This window comes from Erythrolamprus reginae, chromosome 3 (assembly GCF_031021105.1).
Source record: "Erythrolamprus reginae isolate rEryReg1 chromosome 3, rEryReg1.hap1, whole genome shotgun sequence".
NCBI lineage: Eukaryota > Metazoa > Chordata > Lepidosauria > Squamata > Dipsadidae > Erythrolamprus > Erythrolamprus reginae.
In genome coordinates this window covers 235,778,790-235,794,869 of record NC_091952.1, presented here as the reverse complement: position 1 = coordinate 235,794,869, position 16,080 = coordinate 235,778,790, and the positions used below count along the sequence as shown (strand labels likewise).

Genomic DNA, 16,080 nt, shown 5'->3' with positions numbered 1-16,080 from the left:
TACAACATGCACTGAAAATAAGAGAAATGTCAGTTTATAATTTTAGAAAATTACTGATAATGAAATGCATAATTATAAAAAATAAATTGATTTTTAATGAAAAAAATATAAATCAATTTGGATCTTTAATAAAACACAAACTGCAGCACTATGTGGAATGCCAGCTAATGGAAACACAACAGAAAGGAATAGTATGTAACACCTTGATAAAGTAATATCTGGAGAAAGAAATAATTGGTTAGGTATTGGCTGGTACATAAGAGCACTTTAAACACCAACTATGAGCTCTAGTTATAATTCTTTTCTTTTCCTTCCCTTTTCTCTTTTTCTTTCATAGAATTACAGAGCAGTTCTTGTGGAAATCCTGGAACACCATCCAAAGGTATTTTATCTGGAACGCGATTTGATGTTGGTGACAAAATCCGATATAACTGTGTGACGGGCTACATATTGGATGGTCATCCCCAACTTACCTGTATATCCAGTTCAGTAAATACAGCATCCTGGGACTTTCCAGTTCCTATCTGTAGAGGTAAGTTGAACATCCAATAAAAACTAATATAAAACCAGCATTCACTGATTTAATACTGATATTAATTATTTAAGTTTATTTTGTGAAACTTTTGTTAGAACTTTTATTGTTCTAATAAAAGTTGTTCTTTCTTCCTAAGAGGCAATTTTTTAATTTTTAAGGAATTGTTTTTCCATTTTGGAAGGGAATACTATCTTTAAATATGAGCCAGCGGTGTGCAGCAGCTGCCAAAAAAGCCAACAAGTTCTAGGCTGCATAAACAGAGGGATAGAATCAAGATCACATGAAGTGTTAATACCACTTTTTAATGCCTTGGTAAGACCACACTTGGAATACTGCATTTCGTTTTAGTCACCATGATATAAAAAAGATGTTGAGACAATGGAAAGAGGGCAGAGAACAGCAACAAAGATTATTAGGGGACTGGAGGCTAAAACATATGCAGAATCGCTGCCGGAACTGGGCATGTCTAGTGTAATGAAAATAAGAACTAGGGGAGACATGATAGCAGTGTTCCAATATCTCAGGGGCTTCCATAAAGAAGAGGGAGTCAGGCTATTCAACAAAGCACCTGAGGGTAGGACAAGAGGCAATAGGTGGAAACCAATCAAGGAGAAAAGAAACTTAGAACTAAGGAGGAATTTCCTGACAGTTAGAACAATTAATCTGTGGAACAACTTGTCTCCAGAAGTTGTGAATGCTCCAACACTGGAAGTTTTTAAGAAGATGTTGGATAACCATTTGTATGAAGTTGTATAGGATTTCCTACCTGAGCAGGAGGTTGGATTAGAATATCTCTAAAGTCCCTTCCCACTCTATTATGCCATTGTAGATACTTGATGAATCAAATTATCACAGATAATCCCCACTCGGTTAAAGACCTTGGTATACAGTAGTACCTCAAGATACGAACTTAATTGGTTCCAAGGGGAGGTTCGTAAGATGAAATGTTCGTAACACGAAACATTGTTTCCCATAGGAAACAATGTAAAGTCAGTTAATCCGTGCAACAACAAAAAAAACCCCGCAAAAAAACGCTGCCGCCCGGCTGTCACCTTTTAAAACAGCCAGGGGGGGGGGGCTTCCCAGCAGCCTCCCGAACCCGGGGTTCGGGAGGTTGCTGGGAAGCCCCGCAGCCCGGCTGTCACCTTTTAAAACAGCCGGGCATGGCGCTGACGGCGGCGGTGCTGCTGCTCCGGTCGCCCGATTGTCTCCTGCCTCCTGCGCCCTTCGCTTTGGAAATGGACCCCGGCGGGACTCGGGAGGAAAAGTGGGAAGGGGCGCCAGGGAGGCGACATTTCTCCGTGGGGATGCTGGTCCCAAGCGGGTTGCGGTTTTCCCCGCACACCGATGAAGGTTGGGGAGAGCGGGAACCCCGCAGGCGAAAGGAGCTTGGGCATTGGAGCGTGGCGCCAGGCATTGTTCTCCAGACCCCGCCCGCTCAGCCCCGCGGCGGCCCTTTCCCTCTCCAGGCTGCGGGAGAAGAAGAAGGGGACGTCCCTTCCCTGGCATTGTTTAAAAAGTGAAATGGGTTGGGGAGGGGAAGAGAAAACCTCGTGCCGGTAAGTGGAAAATGAAGGGGGAGGGTCGCGGGAAAATCGCCGGCGGGAGCCTCAGTTTCCCGAAGAGAGCGGGAGAGGAGGAGTGAGGAGTGGGAAGGGTCGCGGGAAGTCTGGAAGCGCAAAGCGGCTTCACTCCGGGCGGGGAGCGCCGCCTTCTTTCTTTCCTCCACCAACTAACTTTTCATAATCTGTTTTAATTTTCTTCACTCCCCCCCCCCCAACATTCCCCGCCAAGCCCCACCTTGCCTCGCTTGACTGGTCGGAGGACAGGACATTCACCGCCTCCCATGCCTCCTTCGGCTTTGCGATTGGGCAGAGCGGTGGGAGGCGCATCCATAGGCTTGGCCGGGTCGCCGCAGCACCCTCCCTTCACCAACCCTCTGGCGGTCACCGGTGGGCTTAGGGTGCCTCGGCACCAACTTAGCCCTTCCCCGTCAGCCAACATGAGCCGTAAGGAAGGGACCATCGTGGCTGGGCGGGAAGCGCCGCCTTCTTTCTCTTTTTCCCTCCCCTCCCAGCCCAGCCCCCCGGCCAAGCCTATGGACGCGCCTCCCGCCGCTCTGCCCAATCGCAAAGCCGAAGAAAGCACGGGAGGCGGTGAATGTCATGTCCTCCGACCAGTCAAGCGAAGCAAGGCGGGGAATGTTGGGGGGGGAGTGAAGAAAATTAAAACAGATTATGAAAAGCTCGGTGGTGGATGGCACTCCTTCCAGGAAAACCCCCAGCCCAGCCCCCACAGAGGCGTTTTCCTGGAAGGAGTGCCATCCACCAACTAACTTTTCATAATCTGTTTTAATTTTCTTCACTCCCCCCCCCAACATTCCCCGCCAAGCCCCGCCTTGCCTCGCTTGACTGGTCGGAGGACAGGACATTCACCGCCTCCCGTGCCTCCTTCGGCTTTGCGATTGGGCAGAGCGGTGGGAGGCGCGTCCATAGGCTTGGCCGGGTCACCGCAGCACCCTCCCTTCGCCAACCCTCTGGCGGTCACCGGTGGGCTTAGGGTGCCTCGGCACCAACTTCGCTGCCCCTTCCCCGTAAGCCAACATGAGCCGTAAGACAGAGGGACGGGGTTAAGCCTCCTTCGGCGATGCGGAGCTGCTTGCTGTCAACTTTGCACCAGACCTCCTGCCTTCCCCCCCCCCAGCCAAAACCCCAAATGTCTCCACTGTAGCAGCTGCTACAATAGGCTTCCACGCCTTTCGCCCGTGCCTGGCGGGAGGTGAAGAGTGCTTTGCCCAGTGCAAAGTTGACAGCAAGCAGCTCCACAGTCGCCAAAGGAGGCTTAACCCCACCCCTCTGTCTCACCCCTCGCCCGTATCCGGCATAAGTTCCTCCTGCCTATCCCCGCTCTCCTGCCGGCCACGGGAGAGGGGTGGGGTTAAGCCTCTTTTGGCGACTGCGGAGCTGCTTGCTGTCAACTTTGCACTGGGCAAAGCACTCTTCACCTCCCGCCAGGCACGGGCGAAAGGCGTGGAAGCCTATTGTAGCAGCTGCTACAACGGAGACATTTCGGTTCTGGCTGGGCAAAAGGCAGGAGATCCGGCGCTTCACTTGCCCTCCCAGCAAAAGGTAAAGCCGCGCAGCTCCGCATCGCCGAAGGAGGCTTAACCCCACCCCTCTGTCTCACATATCGCCCGTATCCGGCATAACTTCCTCCTGCCTATCCCCGCTCTTCTGCCGGCCACGGGCGAGGGGTGGGGTTAAGCCTCCTTCGGCAATGCGGAGCTGCGCGGCTTTGCCTTTTGCTGGGAGGGCAAATGAAGGGCCGGACCTCCTGCCTCCCCCCCCCCAGCCAAAACCCCAAATGTCTCCGTTGTAGCAGCTGCTACAATAGGCTTCCACGCCTTTCGCCCGTGCCTGGCGGGAGGTGAAGAGTGCTTTGCCCAGTGCAAAGTTGACAGCAAGCAGCCGCCAAAGGAGGCTTAACCCCGCCCCTCTGTCTCACCCCTCGCCCGTATCCAGCATAAGTTCCTCCTGCCTATCCCCGCTCTCCTGCCGGCCACGGGAGAGGGGTGGGGTTAAGCCTCCTTTGGCGACTGCGGAGCTGCTTGCTGTCAACTTTGCACTGGGCAAAGCACTCTTCACCTCCCGCCAGGCACGGGCGAAAGGCGTGGAAGGCTATTGTAGCAGCTGCTACAACGGAGACATTTGGGGTTTTGGCTGGGCAAAAGGCAGGAGATCCGGCGCTTCACTTGCCCTCCCAGCAAAAGGCAAAGCCGCGCAGCTCCGCAGTCGCCAAAGGAGGCTTAACCCCACCCCTCGCCCGTGGCCGGCAGAAGAGCGGGGATAGGCAGGAGGAAGTTATGCTGGCCACGGGCGAGGGGTGAGACAGAGGGGCGGGGTTAAGCCTCCTTTGGCGACTGCGGAGCTGCTTGCTGTCAACTTTGCACTGGGCAAAGCACTCTTCACCTCCCGCCAGGCACGGGCGAAGGGCGTGGAAGCCTATTGTAGCTCGCCCATGGCCGGCAGAAGATCGCTCTTGCCTGGCTTCCCCGCGAGGCATCAGGTCAGCATTCTGGGCGGGCGGGCGGCGGATGAGGAGGGGGAAAGCCTCCTGCAGCAGCTGCCACAGCCGCTGGCTTCCCCGCCGCCCGCCCGCACAGAATGCTGACCTGATGCCTCGCGGGGAAGCCGGGCAAGAGCGATCTTCTGCCGGCCATGGGCGAGCGGCGGGGAGTTGGGGCTGCTGGCAAGCGCCCCAGCCCGGCTGTGACCTTTTAAAACAGCCGGGCGGCTTCCCAGGAGCCTCTCGAAGCCAAACGCCAAACCCGAACTTCCGGGTTCGGCGTTGGGAGGCTCCTGGGAAGCTGCCCGGCTGTTTTAAAAGGTGACCGCCGGGCTGGGGGGCTTCCCAGCAACCTCCCGAACCCCGAACTTTTGCCGAACTTCCGGGTTCGGGGTTGGGGGGATGCTGGGAAGCCCCCCAGCCCGGCGGTCACCTTTTAAAACAGCCGGGCAGCTTCCCAGGAGCCTCCCAACGCCGAACCCGGAAGTTCGGGTTTGGGTTCGTAACTCGAAAAAAGTTCGTAAGAAGAGGCAATTTTTTTCTGAACCCCGGGTTCGTATCACGAGTTGTTCGTAAGACGAGGGGTTCGTATCTTGAGGTACCACTGTACTAATAACAAAAGATCTAAGTGCCAAAGCCCACTGCAACAATATAGCCAAGAAGGCTTCAAGAGTTGTAAACCTAATCCTACGTAGCTTCTGCTCTGGCAATCTCACACTGCTTACCAGAGCTTACAAAACTTTTGCCAGAACCATCCTCGAATACAGCTCATCTGTTTGGAACCCATATCACATCTCAGACATTAACACCCTTGAAAATGTCCAAAGATACTTCACCAGAAGAGCCCTTCACTCCTCCACTCGAAATAGAATACCCTATGAGACTAGACTTTCAATCCTGGGCCTAGAAAGTTTAGAACTAAGACGCCTTAAACAAGATCTAAGTATTGCCACAAGATCATATGCTGCAACGTCCTGCCTGTCGGCGACTACTTCAGCTTCAACCACAACAACACAAGAGCACACAACAGATTTAAACTTAATATTAACCGCTCCAAACTTGACTGTAAAAAATATGACTTCAGTAACCGAGTTGTCGAAGCGTGGAACTCATTACCGGACTCCATAGTGTCATCCCCAAACCCCCAACACTTTACCCTTAGATTATCTACGGTTGACCTATCCAGATTCCTAAGAGGTCAGTAAGGGGCGAGTACAAGTGCACTAGAGTGCCTTCCGTCCCCTGTCCTATTGCTCTCCTATATCTCCTATATACATTTCCTCTATTCCTATATCTCTTCTTCTATTCTTTCATTGATATATTCTATTCCTATATCTTCTTTCCTATTATTTCTTAGATATATTTTACTATGAGTATCTCCTCTATAACCTTCATCATGTATTTTACTATGTGTATATTGATATATACCCACTAAAACCCTCATTGTGTATTGGACTTTTATATCCTTTCTTTATATATAATAACTCATGTCTATCCTCTTCAATATGTATTGTGCATTGGACAAAATAAATAAATAAATAAATAAAATAAAAAAATAAGTTTGGAGAATTTGCTGTTTGTGTCAGCAATCACATAGAAAATCTGGTCAACAACAACAAAAAATAACTTGATTGCTTGATACTATTATTCTTAAGTGCCTCCTTCCCTATAGTAGAGCTCAAACTGTTTATGAGAAAACTTAGAACAACAGAAGATAAGTAGGGGGTTGGACAATGAATGGAGAACTTTTGCAATGAATCAGATTGAACACAGAATGGGCCCTTTGTCAGACCCATTTGAAGCCCCACTACACAGCAGTAAATGCAGCTAAGTTTATGCAGAATGAACCAATGATATTTTTCCATACTGTGTGGCATCTGTTCCATATGCAATGTTGTGGGAACAATTGTTAGCTTGCTGTGAACATTTTTTATCATGCTTTACAGACAAGGTCAATTGGATTCAATTATTTCTGGAGACCACTGTTGGTAGAGGTCATAGGGAGATGACCTTGGAAACGGCTTGATAGGTTCCTGGCTATTATTTTTAGCTTTTAGGTCTCAAAGACATAGATAATGACATCATCATCATTTATAGTCAATATAGATAGGATGCTGATATAGATAGATATGTTCAGCATCTTTTAGAATCACTGTGCTGTGTAACAACTGAGTAGCTAGTCTTAATTGTGGTTACTAAATGAGTACTACCTGTACAGACAGGAATGTTTACATGGAGATAGGGCAATTTTGATTTATTGTGTTATGAAGTGTCAATTACTGTGTGCATAGCCCATTACCAATTTTTAAATTAATTTCCCCCTCTGCTGACATATTAATTTGGACTGGGGCATTTTAAATGATGAAATCTGACAATAGACTCATCCCATCACTTCTACTTTTCAGTCAGGGTAAGAACTGTAGACTGCCACATATTGTGGATTGGTGAGAATGATTCACCAAAGGCTAATAAATAAGGTCATGGTTAAATATAATATACCCACTCGGTAAAGGTTATATTAATTAGGAGGTTGGATTATCAGGGATAATATCTGTTACATTTTTGAAAGGTTGTTCTATTTATAGGTAAAAGCCACAACTAGCTTATAACACTTGTTGCCTCTTTTAGAGATGTGGTTTAACTGTTGCATATTGAAAGGAACTATTTTTATTTCATTTTATTGCTTTGATACGAGAGGCAAAAAAAGAGAGAAATAACTTTTTAAAATGTGGAAAAAGGTGGGGGGAAATTTAAATTAAATGCAACCTTTGATCATAGGAAGTCCAAAGTTATTACAACAATTTACAGTTTTAAGCAATATAATAATAATAATAATAATAATAATAATAATAATAATAATAATAATAATAATAATTTATTAGATTTGTATGCCGCCCCTCTCCGAAGATGGTTGTTAAGGGAGTTGCGCCCAATTTTGTAGCTTATTTTTTTGCCATTGTTGTAAAATGAATCACTGTACTTGTTAAATGAATTTTGTGGTTGTTAAACAAATCTGTTCTCCCCCCCCCTTAACTTTGTCAGAAGTCAACTGGGAAGATTCAAATGGTGATCACACGATCTCCCAGATACAGCAATCGTTGTAAATACATGCTGATTGCCAGCACACAAATTTTGATCACATAACTGTGGGGAGGCTAAAACGATTGTGTGAGGACCTGTTCTAAGTTACTTTTCACAGTGTCATTGTAACTTTAAACGGTCACTAAACAAATGGTTGTAAGTCGAGGACTCCCCATCTATGCAGACAGTGATCAGCAGAAGTAGCCTGCAGTCCTGCACTCTAACCACTGTGCCACCACAAAGTCTTTTTCCAAAGAAATACATTTTTGCAATAATCCACACTCATGTTATTGTAATAAATCCCACTTTTTACGAGTATACTTTAAGAACACTACTTTTTTAGTGGAAGCAGAGAGAACAGTCTTTAGATCGCCTTCAGTTACAGCAGGGCTGTCAAATTCCCGGCCCATGGGCTGGATGCTTCCGGTGCTGGCTTTGCCTACACTTGGTTTAGCAAAGTGAAAAAAGTCCCTATACGTGACCCGTCATCCTGATATGAGTTTGACACCCCTGAGCTACAGCATCTAATTAAGGTAATCTTCAGCCCATCACTTGTTCTCAGCCCAACCCTTTATTTTTGTGAGTGAAAATAGAAGGGAGGAACATTGTGTTTGTGTGTGTGTTTGAGTAGGGAGAGATAGATAGATAGATAGATAGATAGATAGATAGATAGATAGATAGATAGATAGAGTGAGAGAGAGAGAGAGAGAGAGAAAGAAAGAAAGAGAGAGAGAGAGATGTCTCTCTGATATAGAAAGTTAAATAACCTAATGACTGCAGGTGTTTGAAAAAGAATCTTATTTAAGATTAGCAGAAACATTTTAATTAAAAAAAACTCTCTAAAATCACCAATTTGGCTAATCCAGTTCTATGTTCCAACTTTTTAAATGTAGTTTATATTTATTTTTTATAAAGCTCTTTATGAAGTTGGAATAATTAAAAGAGTTGATTTTTGCTTCTAAAAATCTCTGTTCAGCAAATTAAAATCATAGGAGTTGTGGAAGCCACCAATCAGTCAATTCCAATAAGAAAACTTGTTTTAATTGCCTTGATTGCCATTCACTGCATTAAAGCAATTTACGCTCTCTCTCTGTAACCCCTTAAAACTCTTAAAAATATCATTAACAAAATAACAAAACTCGTCTAGGGTATTAAGAACATTTTCAGCCCAACTTTTCCTGAAAAAAATATTGAGACAACATTTTTAAATAGGGATTATTCCAAAGACCTAATATCTCATGAGAATAAGAGTCAATTTCTCATTTCTTTCCCAAAAGCATCCAAATAGGCTTGGCTGCCTTGAATATGGGAAATAATATGAGGTTATGATTATAATTAGAACTCAGTGCTTGCCAAGAAATTCTTTGTTACTAAAGTAAATAAAGAGTTGAGCTTTTTAATAAAAAGTATTGCCCATATCAATATGTATCTTTACACTACTTAGCAATGGTAAGCTTGTTCACCCATACAATACATACACATGGACATACATATATGAGGGAAATTGGTTTTGTTTTTTGCTTTGAAAAAGTTTATTATTTAAATAAAAACACAAAGGTATACAGTATCATTACAAATACAGTGGTATCTCTATTTAAGAACTTAATTCATTCCGTGACCAAGTTCTTAAGTAGAAGCGTTCTTAAGAAGAAGCATTTTTTCCCATAGGAATCAATGTAAAAGCAAATAATGTGTGCAAACCCATTAGGAAAGAAATAAAAGCTCAGAATTTGGGTGGGAGGAGGAGGAGGAGGAAGAAGAGGAGGAGGACAGTCGCTGTTGGAGGAAGGAGGTGAGGTGAATAAAAAAAATCCAAAACTTTAAGGCTTATGGTATATGGGTTTTTTTAAATCTTTAAATGTTTTAATTAATTGGATTATTATGATTTGTTTCACTTGTTGTGAGCCGCCCCGAGTCTTCGGAGAGGGGCGGCATACAAATCCAAATAATAAATAAATAAATAAATAAATAAATAAATAAATAAATAAATAAATAAATGGAAAAAAAGAGGGACTCTGAGGTGGCGAGGAGGAGCACGTGCTTCCCTCCATTCGCTCTGGACTGCCAAAGCCTCCTTAAGGACCACCAAAAGGTTCCTCTGGCAGCCCAGAAAAGCCCGAGATGGCCGGGATTAAAGGGGGAATGACAGGAAACTGGCCAGGCCTTTGTGCTGCTCTCAAATTTCCTGTGAAATTTTTCTGGGCTTGGGTTCTTAAATTTATTTATTTATTTATTTATTCTTTGTCCAATATACAATACATATGGAATGAAATAGACATTAAGTAGTATATATAGGGATAGTAAGTAAAAAAGAAGAGGAGTGGATGAGAGGGAGAGAATATATAGGATATATGAGAAAAGGAAAAGTAATTGGACAGGGGACGTTAGGCACATCAGTGCACTTATGTACGCCCCTTACTGGCCTCCTAGGAACCTGGAGAGGTCAATTGTGAAGAGTCTAAGGGAGAAATGTTGGGGGTTGGGAGTAGACACTATAGAGTCCAGTAATGAGTTCCACGCACAATAGAAAATGGTTCTTAAGAAGAGGCAAAAAAAATCTTGAACACCCGATTCTTCTCTAGAAAAGGACTTAAGTAGAGGCGTTCTAAGGTAGAGGTACCACTGTATACATATGTATAATCATTTCAAAAGGGAAAAAACAGAAAAAAGAAAAATATAGTTAAAAACAAGAGAGATATCTTTATTCTCCCTTCACTTTCTTATTCTTACTAATATCTTACTGTATTTTGTGCAATTATCCATATCGTATTGTATATATATTTACGAGCTTACATTTTTGGCGTATTGTGATTTTATCATTTTACTACAAATTCTTAATTTTAAGTAATTTATGTTTTAGTTAATATAGTTCACCTTTATAAATTAGCTCATCCATAATTTTAATATTTTCTGTCTATCCATTCTTTATTCTCTATTAGATCTTCCGATCACTACCGGTATATATTTTTCATATATCACCCCTATGTGATATATTTAGTTTGTTTTATCCTATTTTATTTAGCCTGTTGTACAATTTGTCCCATATTTTAAAATAGTCCATATCTTCCTTTTATTTTATTCTCATTGTTAGTCTGTTCATTTCTGCCAGTTCTAGAATTTTGTTCAAGATCTGTAGGTTGGTGGGAACGATTTCTTTCTTCCAAGGTTGAACATGGCATATTCTTGCCGCTGTTATTAGATGGATGATCAGATATCTGTTGTCTTTGTGTATTTTGTAATCCATCATCCCTCGTAGGTATACCTCTGGTCTTAGTTCTAAATCAATTTGTGTAATATTTTTCAGCCACTTTTGAATTTTCTTCCAATAGTTCTTACCTACTGATTGATTTTGTATGTAGCCAAACAGGTCAATTTATATCATATTTGTACTGATAATCCTTTTGCAAAAGACACAGGTTTGTGTGGTGATGTCAGTGCCCAAGTGATAAAAAGCCCTGCAATGCCCAGATTTTTGATTGAGTGAAATTCTCTCAGTTAGTCTATCAAAATCAGATTACTTTCTATACCTTAAGTTCATGTTAGGACCAATGGAGTGCTTCTCTTGAAGCATAAAAGCAGCCACATCATTCATTTGTGAAGGTTGCATGACTACAGTGAAAGTTTTTCTTTCTGACTGTAGAGCTACTTCGGTTTTCTGACAGTCCCAACAGAAGTGTTGTCTGCCTTGGAAAAGTAGTTGTGGTGAGAGAAGTGCATAGTGACTGCCATCAGTTCTTCTCGTTAAGTGACCAGTCCATTTCCATCTCAGTTCTTTTACTCTCTTAATCAGGGGTTGGCTGCTAGCTGAAATGCCTAATTGGGCTCACCTCCACGGCTCTGGAGGTACCATGTGTTCAAGCAGAATTATGCTTCTGTGCCCGTGCAGATAGCAAAATCGTGCATGGGGATGCAGGTGTGACTGTGTTCCGGCGAGGCTCCACATGCGCGGAAGCAAAAAACCTCACTGGAACATGGGCACACCTGTGTCTCTGTGTGTGATTTTGCTACCTGAACCGGCGTAGAAGCATAATTCTGCTCGAAATCACGGTACCTCTATAGCTGCAGTGGCGAGCCCAATTAGGCATCCCGGCTAGCAGCCCACAACTGCTCTTAATGATATGCTTTCGTTTGTTCTCCAATCCACGTACAGGTTTTTTTTTACCTTATCTTATGATGTTGAGCATGTATCTTCTCCAATGCACTTGCAAGGAGAGTCCAAGATGGGTAATTCTACAGTCTGATTGGTCAGGACTGAGTTTAATTTAAATATTAGGCAGGCACTGCCCCCTTGGCCCTCCAGTCTAAAAACTCAGTCGCAGTAAAGGGACTTTGAGTTTGTTCTCTTCTTATGTTTTTTTGTTAATATTGCTGTTTATGAATAAATTTTGCCAAACACCTTACGCCGTCATGTGGCCGCTTTATCCACGATAATAGGAGGAGACAGTTACCGCCTCCTCACCAGACATCCTTGGATCAGGGACTTCCTGAAAGGGGCCACCAACATCAGGCCACCAACGATACATCGGTTCCCTTCCTGGGATTTGTCTTTGGTGTTACACGCTTTAACTGGTCCTCCATTCGAACCGTTTTGACATGTACCACTAAGAACATTGACTCTCAAGACTGCCTTCTTGGTGGCGATCACATCTGCCAGGAGGGTCTCTGAGATTGCAGCTTTCTCCACCAGGGAGGACCTGTACAGGTTTCACCCTGATAGAGTGGTCTTAAGACTGGATCCAGCCTTTCTTCCAAAAATCAACTCTACTTTTCATAGAGCACAGGAAATAGTGCTACCAGACTTCTGTGCCCATGGGACTCATCCTTCAGAGCTGAGGTGGCATAAGCTCGATGTGAGAAGAGCCCTGAAAATTTATATCCGCAGGACTCAGGAGTTCAGGGCATCAGAGGCTTTGTTTGTGTCCTTTGCAACTAGGTCCTTGGGCACCAAAGTCTCTTCTCAAACCATTAGCCGCTGGTTGCGTGAGTGCATTGCAGAGGCTTACAAGACTAAGGGATCCCCTGTACCACAGGGCATAACTGGACATTCTACACGCAGTACGGCCACTACAGCGGCTTGGAGAACTCAGGCTTCGTTAGAAGACATTTGTAGGGCAGCCACTTGGGCGGCTCCGTCCACATTTGTCAGACATTATCGGATTGACTCCTTTGCTTCCGCGGAAGCAGCTTTTGGGAGGAGGGTATTGCAGCGGGTGTGTTCCTTTCCAGAGCCCCCGGTCCAGACTTCTCCCTCCCTTTGATTATATCTTGGGTATATCCCATCTTGGACTCTCCTTGCAAGTGCATTGGAGAAGGACCGTTGAACTTACCTGAACGGTCTTCTCGGTGCACTGCAAGGAGAGTCCAAACCCGCCCAAATTTGGGACCGGGGCTACTGTTGGAAGGTTGTGTGCAGTGTTCTCTCTAAATTATTTTCGGGATGGGCGGAAAAGTATAGTGTCTGAGCGGCAGTCCCTTCGGGACTGGGCGACACAGAAATAATAATAAAATTTCCCTCTCGGCTTCTGGGCAGGTTTGGAAAACTCTAAGTTGATGATGATTTTTAAGTGAGCGATTGCTCACCTGCTCAGCTTAGAGGGAACTATGGTTGTGTGTGTTTTTTAACTTGACTCGTTACCTTGAATTGTTCAATAAATTGTGTTAGCTTTACTGCTCCTTCGTTTTATTTAGACTGGAGGGCTAAGGGGGCGGTGCCTGCCTAATATTTAAATTAAACTCAGTCCCGACCAATCAGACTGTAGAATTACCCATCTTGGACTCTCCTTGCAGTGCATCGAGAAGACCGTTCAGGTAAGTTCAACGGTCCTTTCCATGGCTTCTTTGCGCCCCTGGTAGCTTTTGTATCGACTGTTAGGTTAGTGTCCATATTTCCTCCTCCCAGCCAAGGCAGTTATAAAATGGCTGCAACTTGATAAAAAGCATCCATGAAATAGACCTAAAATAAGATGGATTGACAGCAGGTATCAGCAGGTATTGTGGGCCCAATTGGCAAAAGAATTCTCAGGACTGTATTGGTTGGAAACATATGGGAGAGGCCTTCATCCTGCAATAGATAGACAATGGCTAAGGTGATCATCACCATCATCACCATAATCATCACCACCATCACCGTATTTCAGTCAGGTGCTGTCTGCTTAGTGCTAACATTTGATCCCATGACTGCATTTAGTTTTTAGTCTTTGCTTTCAAGCTGAGTAGAAACCTGTCACAGCTCATTAAAATAGTTGCATTCCAGTTTGCAAATGAAGGACAATTGCATTCTTACTAGGATATTCTACTCTTAATTTTCTCATCCACGGAGATATTTCTTTGAAGTTTATATCTGACCTCTAGATCTTCAAGCTGGAATCACTGGCCAGGCAATTTATCCTGCCTAGTTTTAGACAACAACTGGAAATTCATCATACTTCTCATCGGCTCTTATATTTGGGCTTCAAATAACCGGAAGGATTTGTGATCTGTTGTGGTTATTTATAAGGTGACAATGATGCAAGAGGTTACCTAACTGAGTTTTATCAACCTTTGACTCAGGTTTTGATCAAGAATTTAATATAGTAGAAGGAGCATACCCCAACTTTTGATAAATACCAATGTTGTTACACTTTGGGTTATCTCTAAACCCAATTGTTACCAATCCAAAAGAAGATCAGCATTCAAATTCTTTTCTTTTTTACTTTCAAATTCTCTTTAAAAGTCCTACCCAAATTATTTTGTTTCCATGTTTTTATCAATGCCAGATGAGAAACATTTTTTAGGAGGCATATTTTCCTGGCAATGTATTATTTAATATCTGGGGATTAATTTATTTTTCATGGAACTATGTGCACACACACACAACACACAAAAACTATTTACTTGCTCTTTATGTGAGTGACATTTTAAAACTACAATAAAATGAGTGTTAAATCAGTCAACCAAGATAGCAGAAATAACTCTATTCTTCTTGCTTTTCTTATCCCAGAAATATTTATAATTGTCAGGCACAATCTTCACATGTGATGGTTCAGTTAAATTGTTTTATTGCTGAAAGGCATTTTCCCAAGTAATGGTCAGCACCTGCTTAGAGTCAATGACACTCAAGTGGGGTTGAACTTAGTTTGCTTGTGGCTATGTAGGGATTTACTTATTGTTTCTGGTCATTTCTTTCTGTCAATGTAAGAATAGTTTATCTCCAATTGTGACATTGATAGTCTCTCATCTGAAGATGTTATTGGCATACCCAAGATTGCTCAAGAGATTTGAGGCGCATTTAGAAAATTTTTGAAAAGTATGTAAATATTATAAGGGGAATTTCCAATTTGTGAAAAAAGCTCACCTAGATAATAGATACTGCTCTTAGATATTACTCAATTATTTTTAACTATATTTCCAGTAATATTTAAGAACTAGAACACTGAATGTGGAATGCAGTAATTATGACCTCTGCTTGTATATTAACTATTCATTTCCTATTGAAGCTTTCCCCCCCCACTTGATAAGACCTTTTATTCTTGTTTCAAATTATCTATTATCTGTCTGTCAGTCCATCCTCTGTCCTCTATCCTTTATCAACAGTCTCGACATATACATTATATCCTATAATCCTTTTTCTCTCTCCCAATCCATTGGTGATAGAATCTTTCATATTAGACAGCAATGGGCTATGAGCCGGAATGCTAAATTGCGCTCGCCGCCGTGGCTTGTAAGTTCTTGCGGGACCAGTGCGATTTTGCTGCTGCACCTGTGGAGGTAGCAAAATTGTGCCCATGTTTCAGCGAGGTTTTACCTACGGCTCTGTGCGCAGTTTTGCTACCTTCACAGGTACAGCAGCAAAATCACACTGGTCCTGCAAGAAATTACGAGCCGCGGTGGCGAGTGCAATTTATCGTTCTGGCTCATAGCCCACCGCTGATATTAGATTTGATAAGCATGGTTTTTTTTTTTAATCTTTAACGTCAATTTTTCTTTAAAGTATTCCAAATTATTATAGATTCCTTTGAGTTTAACAAGGTCAAAAGGGTGTAAATTACATTTGCAAGTTTGAATTTTAACATATTTCAGTCATTAGAATTGGATGATCATAAGAGATAGTTTGAAATTATCACAGCTATGAGGTCAGGCCTTTTTTTCCCCTTCTCATTTTTGAAATTGCTCTATTCTGAGCTTTCTGTTGATATAACTATACATATTAGTTCAAGTTCATTTTTTAAAATATTTTAATGTTTTTTAGTACTTGAATATTTCTGACCTCATGATTCTGATCCATTTTAGCAAATCCAACATTGTAATGCAAAATCCAACTATTTGATCATTTTCCCTAATTACGTTCAATTATATCCCTCTGTCCTTCTATTAGAAATAACAGCAGGATTATGTACATTAGTTGGCTGAGCACCAAGGGA

At 43.2% G+C, this 16,080-nt stretch overlaps 1 protein-coding gene across 1 annotated transcript in view; it reads left to right on the top strand.

Moving 5' to 3' along the window:
• CSMD3 (CUB and Sushi multiple domains 3) overlaps positions 1 to 16,080 on the top strand; it is a 615,639-nt gene that overhangs the window by 99,202 nt on the left and 500,357 nt on the right. The window contains 1 exon segment of the mRNA XM_070748648.1: positions 338 to 532. Within this exon segment, the coding sequence (XP_070604749.1) occupies positions 338 to 532 (195 nt within the window).